Source organism: Cladophialophora bantiana, assembly GCF_000835475.1.
Source record: "Cladophialophora bantiana CBS 173.52 unplaced genomic scaffold supercont1.5, whole genome shotgun sequence".
Taxonomy (NCBI): Eukaryota; Fungi; Ascomycota; class Eurotiomycetes; order Chaetothyriales; family Herpotrichiellaceae; genus Cladophialophora; species Cladophialophora bantiana.
The window spans coordinates 90794-109477 of record NW_015971579.1 but is presented as its reverse complement, the minus strand read 5'-3'; the positions used below and the strand labels follow the sequence as shown (position 1 = coordinate 109477).

The 18684-nt window shown below is 50.8% G+C and overlaps 7 protein-coding genes across 7 annotated transcripts; 4 read left to right on the top strand and 3 right to left on the bottom strand.

Annotated features, from left to right (window-relative positions):
* Positions 1 to 629: 629 nt before the first annotated feature.
* Positions 630 to 968, top strand: Z519_03627 (uncharacterized protein; the record flags this gene model as incomplete). The annotated part of the gene is made up of 1 exon (XM_016761377.1): positions 630 to 968. One exon carries the CDS (start codon positions 630 to 632, stop codon positions 966 to 968), a length of 339 nt encoding a protein of 112 aa, XP_016621715.1.
* A 768-nt stretch (positions 969 to 1736) lies between these two features.
* Positions 1737 to 2611, top strand: Z519_03626 (uncharacterized protein; the record flags this gene model as incomplete). Its single annotated transcript, XM_016761376.1, has 2 exons — positions 1737 to 1983; positions 2106 to 2611. 2 exons carry the CDS (start codon positions 1737 to 1739, stop codon positions 2609 to 2611), a joined length of 753 nt encoding a protein of 250 aa, XP_016621714.1.
* Positions 2612 to 2959: 348 nt separating this feature from the next.
* Z519_03625 (uncharacterized protein) lies at positions 2960 to 3753 on the bottom strand (the record flags this gene model as incomplete). The annotated part of the gene is made up of 2 exons (XM_016761375.1): positions 2960 to 3637; positions 3727 to 3753. The coding sequence occupies 2 exons, from the start codon at positions 3751 to 3753 to the stop codon at positions 2960 to 2962; spliced, it is 705 nt and encodes a 234-aa protein (XP_016621713.1).
* A 1280-nt stretch (positions 3754 to 5033) lies between these two features.
* Positions 5034 to 7660, bottom strand: Z519_03624 (uncharacterized protein; the record flags this gene model as incomplete). Its single annotated transcript, XM_016761374.1, has 7 exons — positions 5034 to 5577; positions 5634 to 5802; positions 5849 to 6231; positions 6288 to 6308; positions 6388 to 6524; positions 6575 to 7443; positions 7504 to 7660. 7 exons carry the CDS (start codon positions 7658 to 7660, stop codon positions 5034 to 5036), a joined length of 2280 nt encoding a protein of 759 aa, XP_016621712.1.
* A 1428-nt stretch (positions 7661 to 9088) lies between these two features.
* On the top strand, positions 9089 to 10437 carry Z519_03623 (uncharacterized protein; the record flags this gene model as incomplete). The annotated part of the gene is made up of 4 exons (XM_016761373.1): positions 9089 to 9265; positions 9320 to 9443; positions 9498 to 10076; positions 10124 to 10437. The coding sequence occupies 4 exons, from the start codon at positions 9089 to 9091 to the stop codon at positions 10435 to 10437; spliced, it is 1194 nt and encodes a 397-aa protein (XP_016621711.1).
* Positions 10438 to 12019: 1582 nt separating this feature from the next.
* Z519_03622 (uncharacterized protein) lies at positions 12020 to 13264 on the bottom strand (the record flags this gene model as incomplete). Its single annotated transcript, XM_016761372.1, has 5 exons — positions 12020 to 12124; positions 12183 to 12362; positions 12408 to 12869; positions 12918 to 13070; positions 13124 to 13264. The coding sequence occupies 5 exons, from the start codon at positions 13262 to 13264 to the stop codon at positions 12020 to 12022; spliced, it is 1041 nt and encodes a 346-aa protein (XP_016621710.1).
* An 855-nt stretch (positions 13265 to 14119) lies between these two features.
* On the top strand, positions 14120 to 15442 carry Z519_03621 (uncharacterized protein; the record flags this gene model as incomplete). The annotated part of the gene is made up of 3 exons (XM_016761371.1): positions 14120 to 14446; positions 14502 to 14820; positions 14871 to 15442. The coding sequence occupies 3 exons, from the start codon at positions 14120 to 14122 to the stop codon at positions 15440 to 15442; spliced, it is 1218 nt and encodes a 405-aa protein (XP_016621709.1).
* Positions 15443 to 18684: the final 3242 nt, after the last annotated feature.

The window sequence follows — 18684 nt, the reverse complement described above, 5'->3', positions numbered from 1 at the left end:
AGAATTTTCGTAGGCTGATCCCAAGATGGGTGAATGTTTTCGCGAATAGTTGGGATGGGATGGAGCTGACAAGGGAGGAGGAGCTGGGGTATTGAAGCGAGATGAAGCTGCACGTCGGGGTTGAACTCCCGGGGTCCTTTGTGTGACAGGTTTGATGGTCAAGGGTCCTCTTCCGATGCGTGATGAGTCGAGAAGACAAGCAACTTGAGGTTTTTGACAGAAATAGATAGTAGACGAAGTGAGAAGGCTGAAGCCTCCTTAGCATCCTTGGCCTCGTTCCTGCCCCCACAAGATCGACGAGGCTCTCATGCAATTCTTCCCCGCTTCACGCCCTTCGGTGTGGAGAAGAGTTCGACCGATTACGGAGTACGCAGTAGATCTGGTAACGTCCTGGGTCTCACATACCTGTAGAATTATATTGCTTGGACAGATCAACTCCTGATCCCAGGTAGCCATTGCTCTGATTTCTCAGCTTCATGTCGACATTGCTCCGCGGTCACCGTCATCTGCACTCTCTGAAAAGCGTCTACATTCCCCCTTCTCAGCCCTGTTCACGTCTCCCTCCGACACCGCGAGCGCTGCACCGAAATCCGTCGACCACTCCACAAAGCCTCAGATCTGCCAGAAACATGGCTTCCTCTTCAGCCCCTACAAAGGAATGGCTGGTCATTATTCCCGATCACTCCAACGCCCTCGAAAAAAGGCTGGCGGTGCGCCCTCAGCACCTCCAAGAGCTGAAACCCAAGATTGACGCGGGGATCGTGGTCTTCGGCGGCGCAACACTTTCGAAACAGCCTTCGGAGGGCGAGACCCCGGACATGACGGGCAGTGCCATGTTGATCAAGGCAAATACCGAGCAAGAGGTCAGGGACTTTTTGGAGAATGATCCGTACACAAAGGGAGGGGCGTGGGATGTCAGCAAGGCGCAGATCAGGCCTTTTAAGTGTGCGGTGCGGACAGCCATGTAAAGAGAGGCTCTGGACAATGAGCCATGCAAAGAAAATATCGGACGAGAGGATCAAGTACAGAGCTTGCGCAGCTGAAACAAAGTCAGCATGAACAAAAGAAACCGAGCTTGAACCGTGCCTGTGAACCATTCCATATCGACCTGGTTGTATCGAGCAAACAAATTGAGTTACTATGGATAAGAGCTCCAACGCCGTGTTTGCTCCCGTTACATCTGGAATGATGGTGATGTTCTCTGGCAACCGGCCCGAGTTGTGTGACAAGAGAGCGACATCTCGCGCAGACCGGGCAAGGAGCGGTCTCTTCGCCTCTCTCCGGCCTCTCCAGGGCATGACTTCTCCCGCTTTGCTCATGAGTGAACAATGTTTGCCCCATCAATTCGGAAAGCGTGACGTGGTTGCTCAAGTGGGCGGTCTCCCAGCATTTCAGAGGGAGAGATGGTATTTGCAGTGACATTCAAAAGTTCTTCGCAAGCCAAATTCCTGCAGGTTGCTGGGCTGACACGCTTCGTCGCTTCCTCCTTCTTTCACATCAAATCCACCTTCAATCCAGCTATCACTGACCAGAGACGATAAAGACGTCGTCTTGCACCTCTCTTTGCAACACCACCACCGTTTCATTGCTCAATTTATTCCATTCGTGCTATTTTCTTCCCACCCACCCTCACATTTCCAAAGCCTTCAAGCCCGATCTGCTGCTCACTTGCATCGACATTCTGACTCCACACGGGCTCTCCTACCTACTGCTACCAGCTCGTGCAGTCCAGCAAAATGAATCTCTTGAATATGCTCTTCCAACTCATCATCCTCGTCCTTACAGTCACTGCGCAGGAGACGAGCAACAGCACCAACGCCCCAGTGACTCAAGCCAATCCTTCCCGCACCACCTTCCAAGCAGTTCTCCAAGTCGATAGACCTGTCCAGGGCCAGCTCACGGGGGTATCCAACGATAACGGCACTGGCGTCAACTTCAACGTCAATTTCTTCGACTTCCCAGACGTGATGCAGGGTCCTTTCAGTGAGTTCCCACTGGCTCTTGGAGTCTGGCAACCCGATCAAATTCTTCACAGCCCTCACATCTTGTCCGGCCGAGCCCGAGTTCTCACTGGGTTCAACAGGATGACTAACTCTCCAACGCAGAATACCATATCCACGAATACCCCGTCCCCGCATCAGGAAACTGCACCGCCACGGGCGGTCACCTCTCGCCGTTTGGCCGACAGGATGACCCTGCCTGTGATCCCACTGCCCCGTGGACCTGCCAGCCAGGCGACCTCTCCGGCAAGCACGGTAACACCTCCCACCTCACCTCCTCCGCTTCCGCCGACTCGCAAGCGGTGGGCACTTTCCAGGCTATGTACCTCGATCTGTACGTGAGCACGGATCCCAGCAACGCCGCCTTCTTCGGAAATAGGAGTGTGGTGGTGCACAGTGCCAACGGGACGAGGTTGAACTGCGGCAATTTCGTTCAAATGATGACCCAGGACTCCACCACCGGGGGGAACTCGAATGAAACCAACACCACTGCACCTACAACTTCGCAGACAAACAACGTCGCGGCCGCCGTTGGTGCGATGAGTTGGGAATCTGTGGTGGTGTTTGCTGCTGGCCTGTCTCTCCTCACTATAGCAAGCAGCCTGATTTGAGAGCGAGACCAAGAGCAAAGGCCGATACGGCGAAGGACAGAATCTTCAAGCATGCAGCACTTCACAATGATATTGATGATGATCCGCAATGGCAATAGATCTGTGCAACTTTCCGAAACCTTGTGGAGATGGAACCTCGGTGAGGTATCAATGGGTTAGCTGAGTCCGGCCAGTCTTTTAAAGGGAAGATGATACCACTAGGAGATTCTGATACAAGTATGTATGGATTAGCATGGCACAAGGCAAATGTGATGGATCATGAGCATGTAGTTTAGTCGCGCCGTAGTCATTTCTCATACCATAGGCCTCATCAACCCCGTCCACCCTTTCTCCTCAATCCGATGCATCTCAGCTCAACCGTTTCAAGAACCCGCCCTGGATCAACCTCTCCACGTCTCCTTTCCGGACAAAGAACTGCGAGTTCTTGGTCAAATTGATGGCTCCGTACTCTGTCTGGATCTCTCCCGCGTCCTTGAGCACCCGCACGTCGATGAAGAGGTCGCGCGGCGGCTCGAGCGAGCCGGTCAGGTCGACGTCCGTCCACTGGCCTTTGTACTGCGACAGGAAGTCGACGTAGGCGTGGAAATACGAGGATTCCTCCGGCGAGAGCGAGTTGTGCGTCCCCGTCCCTGGCCCGACTGTGATGTCCTCGCGAAGATTTGTATTCGGGGCGTTAGCACTGGCGTCGGCGCCCGGTCCCACAACGTCCAAGTCCTGCCCGTCCCACACCATGGCCTCCAACTTCTCCGCCCGCACCCGGTGGTACGCGAGCAGACACCGCTTATCCCTCCTCATGCTCAGGTGGTCGACCAGCAGCGCGCACGCCGTGGCCGGGTGGTCGGTCGGATTGAACGTGCTCTGCGACGACGGGTTCCCCTCCTCGTCGTACGCGGTTGTGGTAAACGGCTCGAGAATCCGGCTCACATCGCGGTCGAGGTCGCGCACCTCGCGCACCACGGAGCGCACGAGTTCTGTCTGATAGGGAGGCAGGGCCGGGAGCGTGAGGGTGCGTTTTGCGTGTTGGACCTGTTAAAGCGAAGGGAATTAAAACGCGTCTTGAGTGCCAAAACAAAGAGCCCGGTCGGGCCAAGGAGAGATGCGCATGAAAAACTTACAAGCTTGTTGGCAAGCTCTCCGTGCATTTGGTATTACATAGAGTAGGGAGTTTCTTATTCTCCAGACTCAGCAAGCCGTGGCCGAGTTGGGCTGTAGGGGGAGGGAGAAAGAATGAAGGACGTAAGAAGATGTGTGACGTCGGAGAGTGGGATCCATACGAGGTACAAATCCCATAAGCCCAATCGAACATCAACTTTAAAGTACCTTACAACGGTTAAGTCCGATCCAATAACCAGATAAGGAAAGGTAACAGGTCTACCAAATTGCTTTCAAATCCAATAACTTCTCACTCTTCAAATACGGTGGAGGTGGAGTTCTATCTCATGTCGTGTCCGTCAAGCCCGGCCATTGCAGAGGCAACACAACCATCGAAACACAGAGATGCAGCTAACAAGGCAACAGACTATCCATCACGCTAATCCACTAGCTCCCATCGGCCAACATCCTGCTCTCCGTTGCCCACCATGAGACAGCAGTATCACGATTCTCCCGCACGGATATCGCACTTGTGGGTGTGGGCGTGGGTGTGGGTGTGGGTGGTTATATCGCTCGACAACCCTGAAATGCGACCTTTTTTTTTTTTTACAGCCTTTGGTTTCGTGCAGCCACATGAGGCGTTTATTTGCTGGCGACCTTTATCTTCACTGCCAGAATATCCCCAGTCTTCTAGTTTAGGGATGGGGGTTACCTGCTTGGAGCTTTGTTGTCAGAGACATTGGCTCCCTGGTCCTTCAAAGGCATGCGAAATCTTTTTGTTACAGCATATCTTAGCTATTCATTCATCATTTTCTAATCCGCGGGCTATTACATATTGGACTAACCCGATTAAGCTATTCTGAAGGCCTCTTGGTACGGCGGCCATCGCTGATATTCAAGGCCTCTAATGTCACAGATAGAACTCTCCATCCTTGAGAATCGATCAACTTTATGACCCCTAGATTGATCCAACGTTACCCGTACCTTTTACTGCAAACCCAACTTGAGCGTGATCACCGCTTCGATTTCAACGCTATGACACGTGGTCACCGAACTGAGAGCCCATCAACACTGGATTGAAGTTGACAGAGACCTTGAAGACGACCCTGGCGGCAGTCATGACTACGACAGGTATGATCAGGACGCAAGGAACAAGAGTGAATCTTCAAGATCTAAGGTCCTCAGTGGTAGGGCCAAGGAAAGATTGCTATATCCTTGGGACACAGGGTTGGAAGGGTTCCTACCTCAGTCGAAAATAGAGAGCATGAAGGATCCATCTTGGTTATAACATAGTTAGAGTCACCCTCGACGTGGTCTATATGATTCAAGCCTAGTTATCCGGTTGATTTCCACTCAACCAGTTCTCCTCGAAGGGTTCGAAGATTCCCCACATCGGACCAGTAATTGATCTTTCGTCACCAATGCCGGTTGAGAAGTCCATGAAAGTGTCGACAGACCCGTCAGCTTCTCTGTTGGCTGACAATGCAAATTGCTCAAGAACGCTGGGATCGTACAGATGCGCTAGGCTGGCAGTCTTGTCCCAGCCTGGTAATGACTGATTCAAAACGGTCGAGAGAGAGCCATCGTTCCAAGGATCACGATCAGGTGGAGGAAGACTCGAAACTTCTACCGCATCGCGACGCACCTCTTTCCTTCTCCGCAATTCTTGCTGATGTCTCTTTGCTACAGTGAGCATTTCCTTAGTCAACTCGGCACATCTTCGAGCTACAACGACTTCTTTCATGGCGTTGTAGATTTTCAGACTCTTTTCGACATCCGCAATGAGCTCCTCGGCGCGCACCGAAGGGAACTCCATCAGCACGAGGTAAAGAATTATCATGTTGGCGTAGAGAGTGTAGGTTGCGCAATACCACCTAGATATATCGTCAATGGTGCGAGAATATGCCGGAGGGAAATACTAGACGCCTACCACGTTCGAAGATATATCCTGTTGACAAATGCACTGTGGATTAGCAATATAGTTTTTCGGGCCGCGTCAAGGCATATGTCGACGTGACAGGAGAAGCTGGCTAAGCCACGAGCTGGCGCAGAAGCCACAACGAAGGGCCGGTTAATAAGGATGCGGGCATTGTAGAAACCTGAGGAGTCAGTCGGCGACGCGGGATGGGTGGTGCAGATACGAACGCATCTTCAGCACCACTTTCTGCTTGTATGCCCAGACTGGATCGTCCAAGGATTCCAAGTCGAAGTTCAAGAAAGGAGGTAAATTGGCCTTCCACTGATCGATGTCTTTGTTGAGTTCGAGCCCTATCCGCGACATTTCGTTCATCGAGCGTCGTCCAGATGTTGAATAAATGTCTGTGGAGGCCTTCTTGAGTATGCGGGCAAGGTCGACCATCGCAGGGATGATGGCGATTTCGGGGCTCTTTGCAGCCTCTCTCTGGTCAAAGTTAGCCTGCAGATATGGCGTAGGTGCGATATAGCTGACATTGTTGTCTGGTATTTGTAGAGAATAATGCTCAGGAGCCATCAGAGAATCAAGCCGCCCAGACGAGCAACACATCTCACTGGGCGCAAGTTAGCGTGTATAACTTGGTGGTCGCATCTTGTTGGGACGCAATACATTTCATGTGAATAGATGCACCTGTTTCCTCGGTAAGCCAGTCAAGCCCTCATGAAATCATTCAGACCTTTGATAAACAATTTTATGAGGCGAGACTCACCACCACGTGCGCTTGACTTCTTCTGCGTGGGTATATCGTGGATTGTTGGCCAGGCCAATTGCTATTGCCGTCCGTACAGCGTTTCCACTGTACATGTAGCAGGCGTGTGGCTTGAGCGCGTTTTGGCAGAATACAGTCTAACCCAACCGTTAGCACTTGTAGGCGCATAGCCGGCCTCATGACACACCATCATGAACAAGGTTTGACAAGTTTCAAGCGAGGATATCTCCATGATATCCCCCAAGGCTTGCTTTGCGAGACCAAAGTAATGACTCGCCCACCCCAAGGCGGATTGCATCGGGTTCCTTCCGCGTCCACGAGAGAAGGCGGCATCTTGATATTGCTTTGCCAGGGACGCAGCCTGATCAGGGCCGCTGTTGATGGCACCCAACGCTACTACGGCATAGTACAACGCCATAAACTGTGGTCGGCGACCTTTGCAACCCGCGGTAGGCTGATTGGTCCACACCTGCCTCTGGCACTCTTGTTCGAAGGATTCTTCTATCAGCATGGGGTGAATGTAATGGACATTGTTGAAGTAAGCTTCGATGAAGATTTTCTCTACCTCTGTTGTGCCCAGCTCTGTGTCGAAGGGCGCCGCTAGCGCAGACGCAATCACTGGGGTCTGCTTCGGTGGGCCCGCCGGCATAAAGCTGTCGTTGATCAACGGGTTAGCACTGTAGTCTGGCGAGGCTTGATTCACGGTTCTGATACTGGGGCTGACAAAACGTGCGTTCGGCGTTTCCATGTACCCTTGGTTCGGCGGCGTCGAACCGTGCAATGCAGGCGAGTGATAGTCAACGCTGTACATGAGGTCAACAAGCGAGGACCTGTTGTTATTGAGGTGTTTTAACTGAGAAGTGGATTCCTCTGCTGGTATAAGAGGGGTAGCTGCCCCTGGAGAGGCTACCTGATACATCGCAGTTGCTCGCTTGCGGGCTTTCGAAAACAGCTTTGCGAGGAAGGCCAAGTTTGACGAGCCGCCATAAAACTCGGTTCCGTTCGTGTAAGTGTTGGTCCCATCAAGGCTGGGTGTACCGACGTTCCTGATGTCTCCTGTCATAGAGCGACTGTTAGCGGCTATTCAACATGACAGCATTAAAAGGTACTGTGAACCTTCTTGCATTCGAGATTGCTCGAATTCTTCATCCTCGACCCCGGCTGCAGACTGCGTCCCCCGTGCGTCCTTGGACGATGCATTCGCTTCTTGAAATCCATTTGAGGTTAAAGTCCGCAAGTCAGATCCACCTCCCGCGCATGCTCCATTCGCCATGTTTTCGGTGTTGCAGACCCTGGGCGGACGTTGGAGGATTGGCCGTGGCGAAGGGCGTGCAACGGGGCTTTTAAAATCAGTCACTCAAACCCTGAACGCCCGGATGGGACTTAGACTCAATTGGAGGGCCCAAGTGCCACTGATGGCAGCAAGTTGCAGTGAATGCGGACCTTTTGGACGATGAGCTGGACGCGGTTCCTCCATCATGTGTTTTACGCCGTCGCACGCCGTCACCGGGCCTATACACACATTTCAGGGAGTAGTCTGCTCAATTGAGTGATAAGTATTTGCAAGTTTTCGTTCACATGTGGCCATCGAGAGCTTGTAGACCCACTTACATGCACAGTGAGAGCATGGACATTGCTGGTCACACTATGCGAGTGATTGTCAGCTATTGTCAGATCGAGGCTGCCAAAGAACTTCTTCTCGTCCCGATGGATGGGTGCAATTGGATCGAGAGAAGCCAGCGGACCATCAGAAAATACCTTCGATTTTCGATCACGACACATCTCGCACGCACGCAAGGCGCGGGAGCGCTTCTTATAGTTGACAGGTTGGGCATCTTCTAGGACCCCGGCTTGGAGGACGAGTGCAGGGTGCTGGCCTGAGGCGGCAGATGACCTTGCGCCAGCGGCTCTTTGAGAAGGACTCATCGAGGTAGGATGAACTATTCAGACAGTCAGACTTAAGGCACATTGAATGTTGACAAGGACAGAAGGAGTTGGAAAAGGCAAGGCCAGCAAGCAGTGGGTCGACATTCAGCTTCCTCAGTCAACCCCGCTACTCGGTGCGGCACTATGGGCCCGCTTGGTCTGGAAATATCCCCCGCCACCTCGAGGGGCCCCAGGGCCAAGTCTGGGGAAATCTTCAGAACTCGCCAGCAGCGGTCTGCATCCCATCCTTCCATCCTGTACTATTCTTTCATAAAATGCGCCCGGAATTCATACATCTGACATTTGGCATTCTGCCGGATTGCAGAGCTGTGAGTGGAGAGGAGAACAGAAGCCGCGTTCAGGCACTCTTTCGGCACGCGTCCTTCCCTGCCCCATAGACGGTGCCTTCCTACGGGGTCAATTTCGTCTCGACTGCAATGAAAGGGTGAGTTCTGGGCCTATTCGATTGGCTCAACGATATCCGTCGGAAGTTGCGGACCAATTGGCGCCGACTTCTTCAGAAGCCGCCCACTGTGGTTCTTCCAACGACCGGCGCCACAGACCATGTCAGATTCTTCCCAGGTGTTTCGGGGTCCATTGCGACATCCCCGAGATTCTTTGCCTTCCGTACGGCATCTGTGCTTTACCAAACGAGCAGTATCTCGCTTTTGAGCTTGAGGCATGGCATAGGCTTGTGGTCTTGTGAGCTAGGGAGAGGTGATACATAATTGTATCAGTCTACACTGCATGTCACCAGAATGCGGATCAGTTCAACATGGGACGCCTTCCGCATCAGGAGCATAATTTTCAGAGGCTGAAACAGCACTTGCAGGAGGTACTTCGAGAAAGTGCAGAGGATGAACCATTGAGGCTTGCCTTGCTTGACGTTCTAAACAATGCAGTAGCCACCGCTCAGCTGCCCGGAGAGCGTGTGTGGGAGATCATGGTTCGTGTGAGTCTCAGGTTCGATTCCGGATATATGGCCACGCTGCTGACGGGCAAGCAGCCTCACGAATTCGCTGTCGTCAGAATTGCCCTGGAGCTCGACATTCCCGGAATTCTCTCACGAAGTAATGAGCGCACCGCGAAAGAATTGGCTCAGCAGACTGGTGCAGAGGAATCTCTGATCAGTAATAAGGAAACTCTTGGGACATGTGCCGAGTGCCCTTGCTGACCTTCAACAGTCCGCGTCATGCGGTCCTGTGTTGCCTTAAGGCTGTTCGAAGAGGTTGGACCGCGAACATACCGATCAACATCGATGTCGTCGTACCTTGCCGCCGACAACCAGATGTCCAATGCGACTAAATTCATGTGGGATGTGATAGGCAAGGCAGTGCTTCATCTGCCAGAATACCTGGTCCAAACAGACCACCACATACCCTTAGGAAGGCCTGGAGTGTGGGAGCTTACCTACGGAAAAGACACAGACTTCTTCTCCCTGATCTCAAAGCAGTCAAAATTGATGCAGCAGTTCCATGATATGATGGCCGTGCAGAGGTATCGGCGGCCCGATTGGTTCGACATATACCCAGTAGAGGAGGCGGTGATCGGGGGCTTCGACCCAAGTGTTAGCGACGTGCTGCTCGTTGACATTGGCGGTAGCCGAGGACACGAGTTGAAGAAGTTCAAGGAGCGGTTCCCGCACGCCAAGGGGAAGTTGGTCTTGGAGGATCTACCTGAAGTTGTAGATCTATCTCCCTATAGCGAGACTGACGGAATTACCAAAATCGGGCATAACTTTTTCTCCGGCCAACCCATCAAAGGTGAGGCGCAGCATGTTTGCAATCTCCGCACAGGACTGACAGGACAGGAGCGCGGGTATACTATATGAGGTCCATTCTGCATGATTGGGACGATGAAAGAGTCCGGGAAATTCTTCGCAACATTGTTCCAGCCATGACAAGGGGTTATTCGACGTTGTTGATCAATGACTGGGTGATACCAGATACGGGTGCAGCACTTTATCCCTGCTTACAGGATATTAACATGCTGGCACTGTTTTCGGCTATGGAACGCAGTGAGTCTCACTTCAGGGAGTTGCTGGAATCCGTGGGTCTGCAACTGAGCAATGTCTGGGGAAGCTCGACCCATGAGAGATGTGTGGAAGCGGTACTCCGAGACTAGTTAAACTTAGGAATAACTATCCTAGCCCTGGCAAGCCCCTGAAAGGGAAATTGAGGCATTCTTTCTGGGCGCGCTTCGACGCATTTTCACCCCCTATCCTATTTTACTAGTAAAACAAGAATCTAATAGAGGAAGTTATTTATCTCACTGATTTCGATATTGCCATAGCTCATGTCCCACAGACACGTTGGCATACACCACACAGAGTGCGTATACGGGCGTACACGTAAGCCGCGCGCAATGGACGACATCTCAGTCCTGGGGGCCACCATCTGTCGATGAGAGCCCTATTCTGTCTCGAGAACCTGCAGTAAGCGACCAGTTTTCGAATTGCATATCAACGGACCCTCGGCGCCTTTGTCATAGTCCAACTCGAGTTAAAATTCGTAGTGGAAAGAAAATATTAACTAAAAGAGATATTAGCGCTGTGGAACATATACTCCGGCGAAGAGGCTACGATAGTCGCACCTTGTCGTGGCAGAATCTAGCGCTTGAGGCAGGACTAGACGTCTGTGGGAGGACTCTTCAAAATGCTCTACAAGAGAAAGGCTATCAGCGCTCTCTAGTCTGTCAGCGCATTGCACTTCAGTCGTCTATCGCAGAGCGAAGAGTTCACTTTGTAGTCCAAATGCTGGCTTTACGTCCACAGCCTTGCGATTGGCACAACGTTAGGTTTTCCAACGAGGTTTATCTAGACTACGGATCGCAAGGACGTGTATGCGTTACTCGCCGCCCAGACGAAACTTATTGCTCTTTCGCTGTACAGTATAGAAACAACCAGGGAAGGAGGATGAGAGGAGAGTTCACCGGTGGGCAGCAGTCCGATAATAACTACAAAAGCCCGCTATGTCGATACTATAAACCGAATACAAACAGTAAGATGACTCAGATGATATATATATATCCAGTTGCTGAGTCAAGAGATTCTCAATAGCTTAAAAATACAGTACTAGAGGAGGACAGCTGTGAGACTGAGAAGTGTCATGTCGATGGCGTAAATAGAGGGCATTGGTCTGTTCTCTGATGCGTCCATCTATCTGGCCTTTCAGCGAGTTCTCTTCTGTTTATATAGACAATCGGCCTGTGTCAGGGGAGCCATTCCTAAAGCTTTCCTGGAGATGCCATCCCTGGCGATGCCGTCCTGCTGGACATTACGCTGGTGGTCATGGCACAGTATGCCAAACCAATAGCGCCCAGTTCACTACCAACCAATGGATAGAAGGGATGCCGCAACGGCTGCAAACTGTAATCGATACACGGGACCGGATGGTGCTGTCCTAGCTAGTTGCAATTGCATTCCAATTGATGCACTCTCTTTAATTGTAATAACCCACAGTGGTGGGTAGAATCGAGCTGAGAATCTAGCGTCTCATTTTTCGACATGGGAACAACGGTTTACAATTTGGGACGCTCTGCTTTCCTTTTTTAGTGTCTGCCAAACTTCACAGCCGCAGATTGATCCTGTTGGGCTTTACACTATGAATGGTCCCTAATTTAAGGAGAACACAAGTTGGCATACTGTCATAAATCCTTCAAAAACAAAAAAATGAGCCAATCTTGATAGCTTCTTTCCTCATACACCTCACACGAGCACTTGTTTCGAGTACTTTTGGTACAAGTCCGGATACCACTTCTGGCCAACATCAGGGTGGCTAAGTATCCGATTTCTCAGTTGCGCTTCTCCAAACTACCATGCGATCAGTTGCTTGCCCAAACAGGCCATTGGTCGAGAGGCTGTATCTTACACATTCATACAATGGCGAGATCAGCTCGCTGGGTACGTCCACTGCCCTCTTCTTCTTGTCATCTGAAACTGGTATCTTTGCAACAATCTCCTGGGTTGACTTCTTGAGTTCTTCGAGCCGAAGATTTAAGTTGACAGCCTGGAAAAAGGGAATACTGTATCGGGTTGTCGCTGTTGGTGCCTGAATAGGTCAGCGGGGTCTTCAATGCATTCTGGGTAGTCTTACCACTACGCGATGGGTCGTTCCGCTGCAGACGCCGCCAGTGATTGCTTCAAATCCTTGCGCCACATTCACTACTAGACTGCCAGGAATGGGTGTCGCATCAATCCACACACCAGATTTGTTTAACACTTGAAGCCCTCCGACGCTGTCTTGAGCAAGGAATGTAAAGAAACCAATGGAGTCCTTGTGGGGACCGACGCCTTGTGAGCCTGGAGTTGCGGACGGATATTTCACAAACTTTAGCCTCGACATCTTACCGAGAAATTGATCGAAAGAATCAGCGGGCAGAGAGAGACATTCTGCGACAAAGTGGACAAATTCTCTGCCCAAGGCCGACATAGCGGAGGTATATCGCTCTACAAGGTCTCTAATGCGGTCGTTCGGAAATCGCGAAGGCCCTTCCAGTCTCTGCCAGAAAGGATCCCCCTCGTTCCATTCTTCGCATTGAGTCCCGAAGTCAAACTGCTGTAGAATAATCAGTTTAAATTGTGTATGAGCAAGCGCGCAATGAACCTCTCGTATATCTCGCTGATTTGCCGTTGTCTCAGTCCCCAGACCAGTATAGCCTAGGAAATGGGGAGACTGCAGCATCTCAACTGATCGTTTCTGTTCAGGGGAGAGCGAGAACACTTCTGGTAGGCTCGCGTGTGCCTCCTCGATCAAAGACTGTTCTCAAGTCTTAGATGGGTCTTCGTACGAAAGCCACACTGTCCACTTACCTCCAAGCCAGTATTCACCAAATACAGGAATCCAACATTGAATACAGCGTCTTGGAGAATTGCGAGCTCCGCTTTTTTGGTCGCAGGGTCTCTGAGATGCCCGAAGTTTACCAGGGGAATTGAGGTGAATGAAGTAGACATGTTGTATCCGCAGCACAGAGGACCGACACAGATCTAGCAGTTAATGTGGAACCTGCTTTACTGTTTGTTATTCCTTCGAGAGCTGCGTTCCTATTCTGTCGCCTCTATATAGCCCAAACTTGTCACGGGATCGCTGGCATGGTGATAGAGGCTCCACGAACATGCCGGTGGAATGAAGAGGCGCAGGATACTGGTTGCGGAGGCCTTCGAAAGAATGCCCCAAGACGCGGGTATTGCTGGTGGTCGAAAAAGGTCTGGTAACGGAATTAGACCCGTGTTCAGGACAGAGTTGGATATTGCTTGCCGGGCTCCCGACAGCATTCTCGACAGTTGGTTAGACGAATTGTTTTGCGCCTGTCTTTTACTGGTCTACCCTATATCCGTCGGATGCCCTTTTAACGGATGCGGGTTGATTGCCGCTATCCCCTGAACCAAAGAACACTGCACGGAGTAGTCTGGAGGGTGAATAGATGTAGGCTGGAGACGAGGCGGGGGGGAATGGATAAATGGGGTTGCCGGATCCGCAGCAAGTGCCAGTCAAGTCTGAACGTGCGATTTAGATGCGAAGACTGAGCTCCTTGAACCTTGGATGCGGTAGCCTAGCCTGTATCATGTGCCACACGTACTGGCGCGCGATGTCCGATAGTATAGAGCAGAGTTCCGGATTGTGTCGGGCATCTGGATTCGTGGGTGAAAAATGGGAATGACGTGGCTTCCGCGACTCTATATACAAAACCTCGATCCCAAAGTTGGAAAGCCCCATCATGAGCTTGTCTTACTAGAAGTGTACATCTTGATTCCAACCTCTCTGTCCGTTCCCTCGCCCGGTGCCTGTTCGCGTAAAGTCTCTTCAATATGGTATCCCACTCGCATCGTAATCCACCATTTCGTGTCGAGCAGGTCGGCTCTTTTCTGCGACCTCGATATCTACTACAAGCGCGTCACGCATGGAACGAAAAAGAAGCGTCGGATGAGGAGCTTCGCAAGGTTGAAGACAAGGCAATTATAGAGGTCGTCAAATTGCAGCAGGATTATGGGTATCATGCAATCAACGATGGCGAATATCGTCGCCATATGTTCTGGGGTACTTTCTGGCCCAATCTCGGGGGCATGAAAGAAGTTGTTGGACCTGATCCAGATATTTTTCGTCCCTACATCCCCGATGTGGCGGCATTTCTTGAGGTATAGCTGATCCTTTTCTTGACTCGGGATAGATGATAACAGAGGGCACTGCCAGAAAAACCACAAACCAGGTGAGACTGTCATCTGCGTTGGTAAGATCATGCACGGCCCAGCGGCATCAAAGGCACATATCGAGCAGCTCCATTATCTCCAAAATATTCTACCTAAGGAGGAACATGGAAATATCAAATTGACCATTCCTGCTCCAAACTGGTACCATCTTCGCTACAAGGAGGGCTCGGCCTATCCCAAGGACGTTTACAAGTCCGACGACGAATATTTTGTCGATGTCATCCAGGCCTTTCAGACGGAACTTAAAGTCCTTTATGACCAGGGTCTGCGCAATGTGCAGATCGACGACCCCAACATCTGCTGTGAGTTTCGCTCTAGCTGCTGTCAGCTCATTCGCTAATTTCAGAGGCAGACTTCTGCAATTCAAAGATGGTTGAAAACTTTGACAATGATGAAGCCAACACGTGCACTGCAGATGAGCTATTCGAAAAGTACATTGATGTTTACAACAGGATCATGAGCAAATGTCCGGAGAATCTTCACGTTGGAGTCCACCTGTGCCGTGGTAATTTTGTCAAGTCACGACATTTCACCGAGGGAGCTTATGACCGTATAGCCATTCGGCTCTTGCAGAACCTTCAAGTACACACTTTCTATTTGGAGTTCGACACCGAGAGAGCTGGAGGATTTGCACCCCTACAATACTTGCCCCCGAATAAAAACGTCATACTTGGTGTTGTGAGCAGTAAGTATCCGGAGCTAGAGGACTTGGACAAAACTGTTGCGAGAGTTCATGAGGCTGCGAAGTGGGTCTCAAAGGGGCGGGGATGCAGCGAGAAGGAGGCTTTGAATCAGCTCGGCGTAAGCCCTCAGTGTGGCTTCGCTAGCCACAGCAGTGGTAATGCCATTACCTGGGACGACATGCTGGCCAAGCTGAAACTTGTCCGGGATGTGGCTGATAGAGTCTGGCCTGGCGAGCCGTGAGAACACAGTGTTCCTTAAAGAGGCAATGCACATGTCAAATCTCGAATTGGGTTCCGGCTCTCGCTGTCTTCAAAAGATCTTTTGTCGAAAGGTCTTTGTAGATATTCAACTATCTACCTTCACAATCAACTTCCCGATCGTCCTTTGGCTAGTCAAATCATCGTACGCTTCGCCAGCCGGTTAAGACTTTCTCCTCCTATCGTTACAGAGATATTGTTCTTGTCTAACAGCTCAAGCAGTTGCGAAGTTCTTTCCATAAATCCTTTCCATAAATTCCTCTCTTTTAGCGATATAGTTTGCCAGAGTTGGACGGACCAGTTTCGCATTCTTCTTGCTCAGGTTCAGAAGGTTAAAGTCAGTTACTGGTCTGCTGCGGTTGCCATATGACACCAGGGTGCCATTTATCTGCGTAGCTGCTAGGTCATCGGTAAATGTGGACTTTCTAATACCACTTAACACATCATGGCAACCTTTCCCACCGGTCAACTTCAGGACCTCAGACAGCACGCTTTATTCCTGTTGATCACATGATCGCACCCATGCTCCTTTGCAATCTCGGTTTTCTGTTCCGTTGATAATGTGCCTATAACGGCAGCCCCTAAGGTGCCTACACATCTGCACCATAAGACCGCCAGTTTCTCCTGCCGCTGCTTATATCAATATATATTATCCTTTCTCGACTTGATAGGCATCCTTAACAATTGTCCATGCTGTGAGGCCCGCCATCATTACCGCGGCGCCCAGCCTCATTGAGACCGAGGAGGGCAATTCCATCGCTGAGCCGGCCGGGGCAGCCACATATTCTGCTTATGTTCGTTTTACAAAGACTACAACAGAATCTCCCACCGAAATTGCCTACGAGGCAGGCGCACTTAGCCTACATGTGTCTCTCAGGATTGTGCCGTGACAACGGCCTGAAGACCTTCAAGAGGACGGTTGACGGGTCGGAAAGAGACGTATTGTGGTTGTTAGAGTTTGATTTCATCCTTATATCTGAAGCTGCGTGACTAAGTCATACTCGCTCTCGTGGACGAATTGTTTTCACGCGTGGAACACACCGGCAAGCCAGTTAACGCGCTCGGACAAATTCGACGCTGAGGACACAGTTTTAGCACGGAGAGTACTAAGTCGATTCTCCTTAGATTCCTTGTAAAGCTCTAGCCATTAGTATTTGTCTGGTTTCTAGCATGTTATGCGGCATGGCCTCTAGGATGTTATTCCGCATGTCCGCAGGAAGCATCAAAAATGGGATGGGCGACCGGATCATGGACATTGTCTGCATAACTCGAGGCTCACTCACCTTTTGAGTCTCCCCTTCGGAAGTCTCCTTAGAGCGCAGCATGAGTTGCGCGATAGTCCAATGTCTGTCCGGCCGATTCGCCACCGTTGATCCCTGGTCATGCTACGGTGAGCCAGCCACATTCCGCATCCGGCGGGATAACCTCCAGAAAAGGTCCCTGCCACGAATGCTGCGTGATTTTGTGTTTGAGATGAACTTACCACTCCCATCCGTAGCAGAAGTCTAAGGAACCCAGAAATGCTTCCGTGTCTGAACCCATACATAGCTACCATAATAGTTTAACGATCCTTTAGATCCCTTCTAGAGTCCGCCATATCGTCTTTGAGTGATAGACTATACCATTCGAGAAAGGATTCAAGTCAGTGACCAACCAATAGTAGGGAGCTCTTCACGAAATACTTCTTTAAGGTGTGGGATCAACTGCCATCTCAGGATTTGCAGTTGGCAGAGGGCAAGGAGAAATGGCCTGGCTTTCTCCCGCATTCAGCGCTAGTGGCATTCCACACCTTCATTTGGGAAGAGATTGAGGCCGCAATCATTGAGACGCATCATGGCGGAGCAATGATGCTACAAACGTTCTCGATAATCCCGTCATCACTGGTATTACTACCATCAGACGAGATTATATTGCGCAACTCGGTCCCTCCGTCGAAAATGTGCCCTGGCATAAAGAAATTTTCAAATCGGGTGCGCACGATTTCTCCTCATCTCAAGACCAAGGATTTGCTTCAATACTATATGCTCGAGCAGCGAAGAAAGGTGTGACTCTTAAAATTCGTGGGAGATCTGACGGCTCCGAATGATGCAAAAGCTCTTCAAGTGCCGGTATAAAAATGAATTGCTCTGTAGCTATTGCTCTTGCGAGTGCTGTGCTTGAGCATAAAACATCCCCAGAGTATCATCACCTAACCTCCTCTGGCGTCTCTCAAGGGACTGAGAGGTTTGCCGGGGCGGGGAAATTCGAATCAGCGGAAGTAAAGAATCAATGGTTATAGCCAGTGAGAGTATTCAAAAAAGTAGACAATCCCTGACGACAGCCGGACATCGTTAACGCTTAGGGAAGCAATATTGCACCGGACCCCATTGACCACGGGCGAAACCAGCGCGTTCCTTTGCAGATCATCCGGGCTTCGCTGTTCCGGGAACACAGGTGCTTCGTCCAGCGGGATGACGCAGCCCCGTATCCCGCCCAGGTCAAGGACGCACTCGAAATATTTTTCTGATGCCTTCAGCTTTGTTATAGAGGACTCCATGTATGACACTTTACAGCGGCTTTTGATAGGTTCAGCGACTCTTTCCGTAGTTTGTTGTCTCGTGTAAAACGACGGAAAGGTTTGTCACTCACAGGTTGTGGGATGAGTTTTTGGCAAAACGGAAAATTCACGAAATAAGAAAGAAGCAATGTGCTGAGCAGTCCAGACATTCGAGAGCTTGAACAGTTTTACTCAATGGATGGAATGTCATTGCTGCTGGTTTCAGAATCTTAAAACAAGCTGTGGGGATGGATGTGATAAGTAATCTAGCATTCGGAGGTTACTCCACCATCGTGGACCGGTGAGGTTTGGGAGGTTTGAATAAGTCTTGAGCCTGCAATGAGAAAGCGTGCCCTTCCATAATTTGGGGCCTCTCTTGTACCTCACGAGTAGGCATTGCGGAGAGCGGGATTAGTTGAACCAATCACGTTGAGGTATGGCCAGCTGACGGAATAAGGGCTCCAACCCTGTCCCTAATTTTCGGAACAAAGCGTCCAATCAGCACTGCTTTGTGCGTAATTTGGCTCTTGGGCTCAATCCTTCCGTCCCATGTCAGTCCGAGTGGTGGACATACATCCCCCAAATAGTCCCTGGGAAGAATATCTTCAAGCTAACTTATACAACAAAGCCACTGCCACCCTGACTCCCTGCCAATCGAGCTTCTCCTGGTCGAGGCGCTTCTGCGGCAC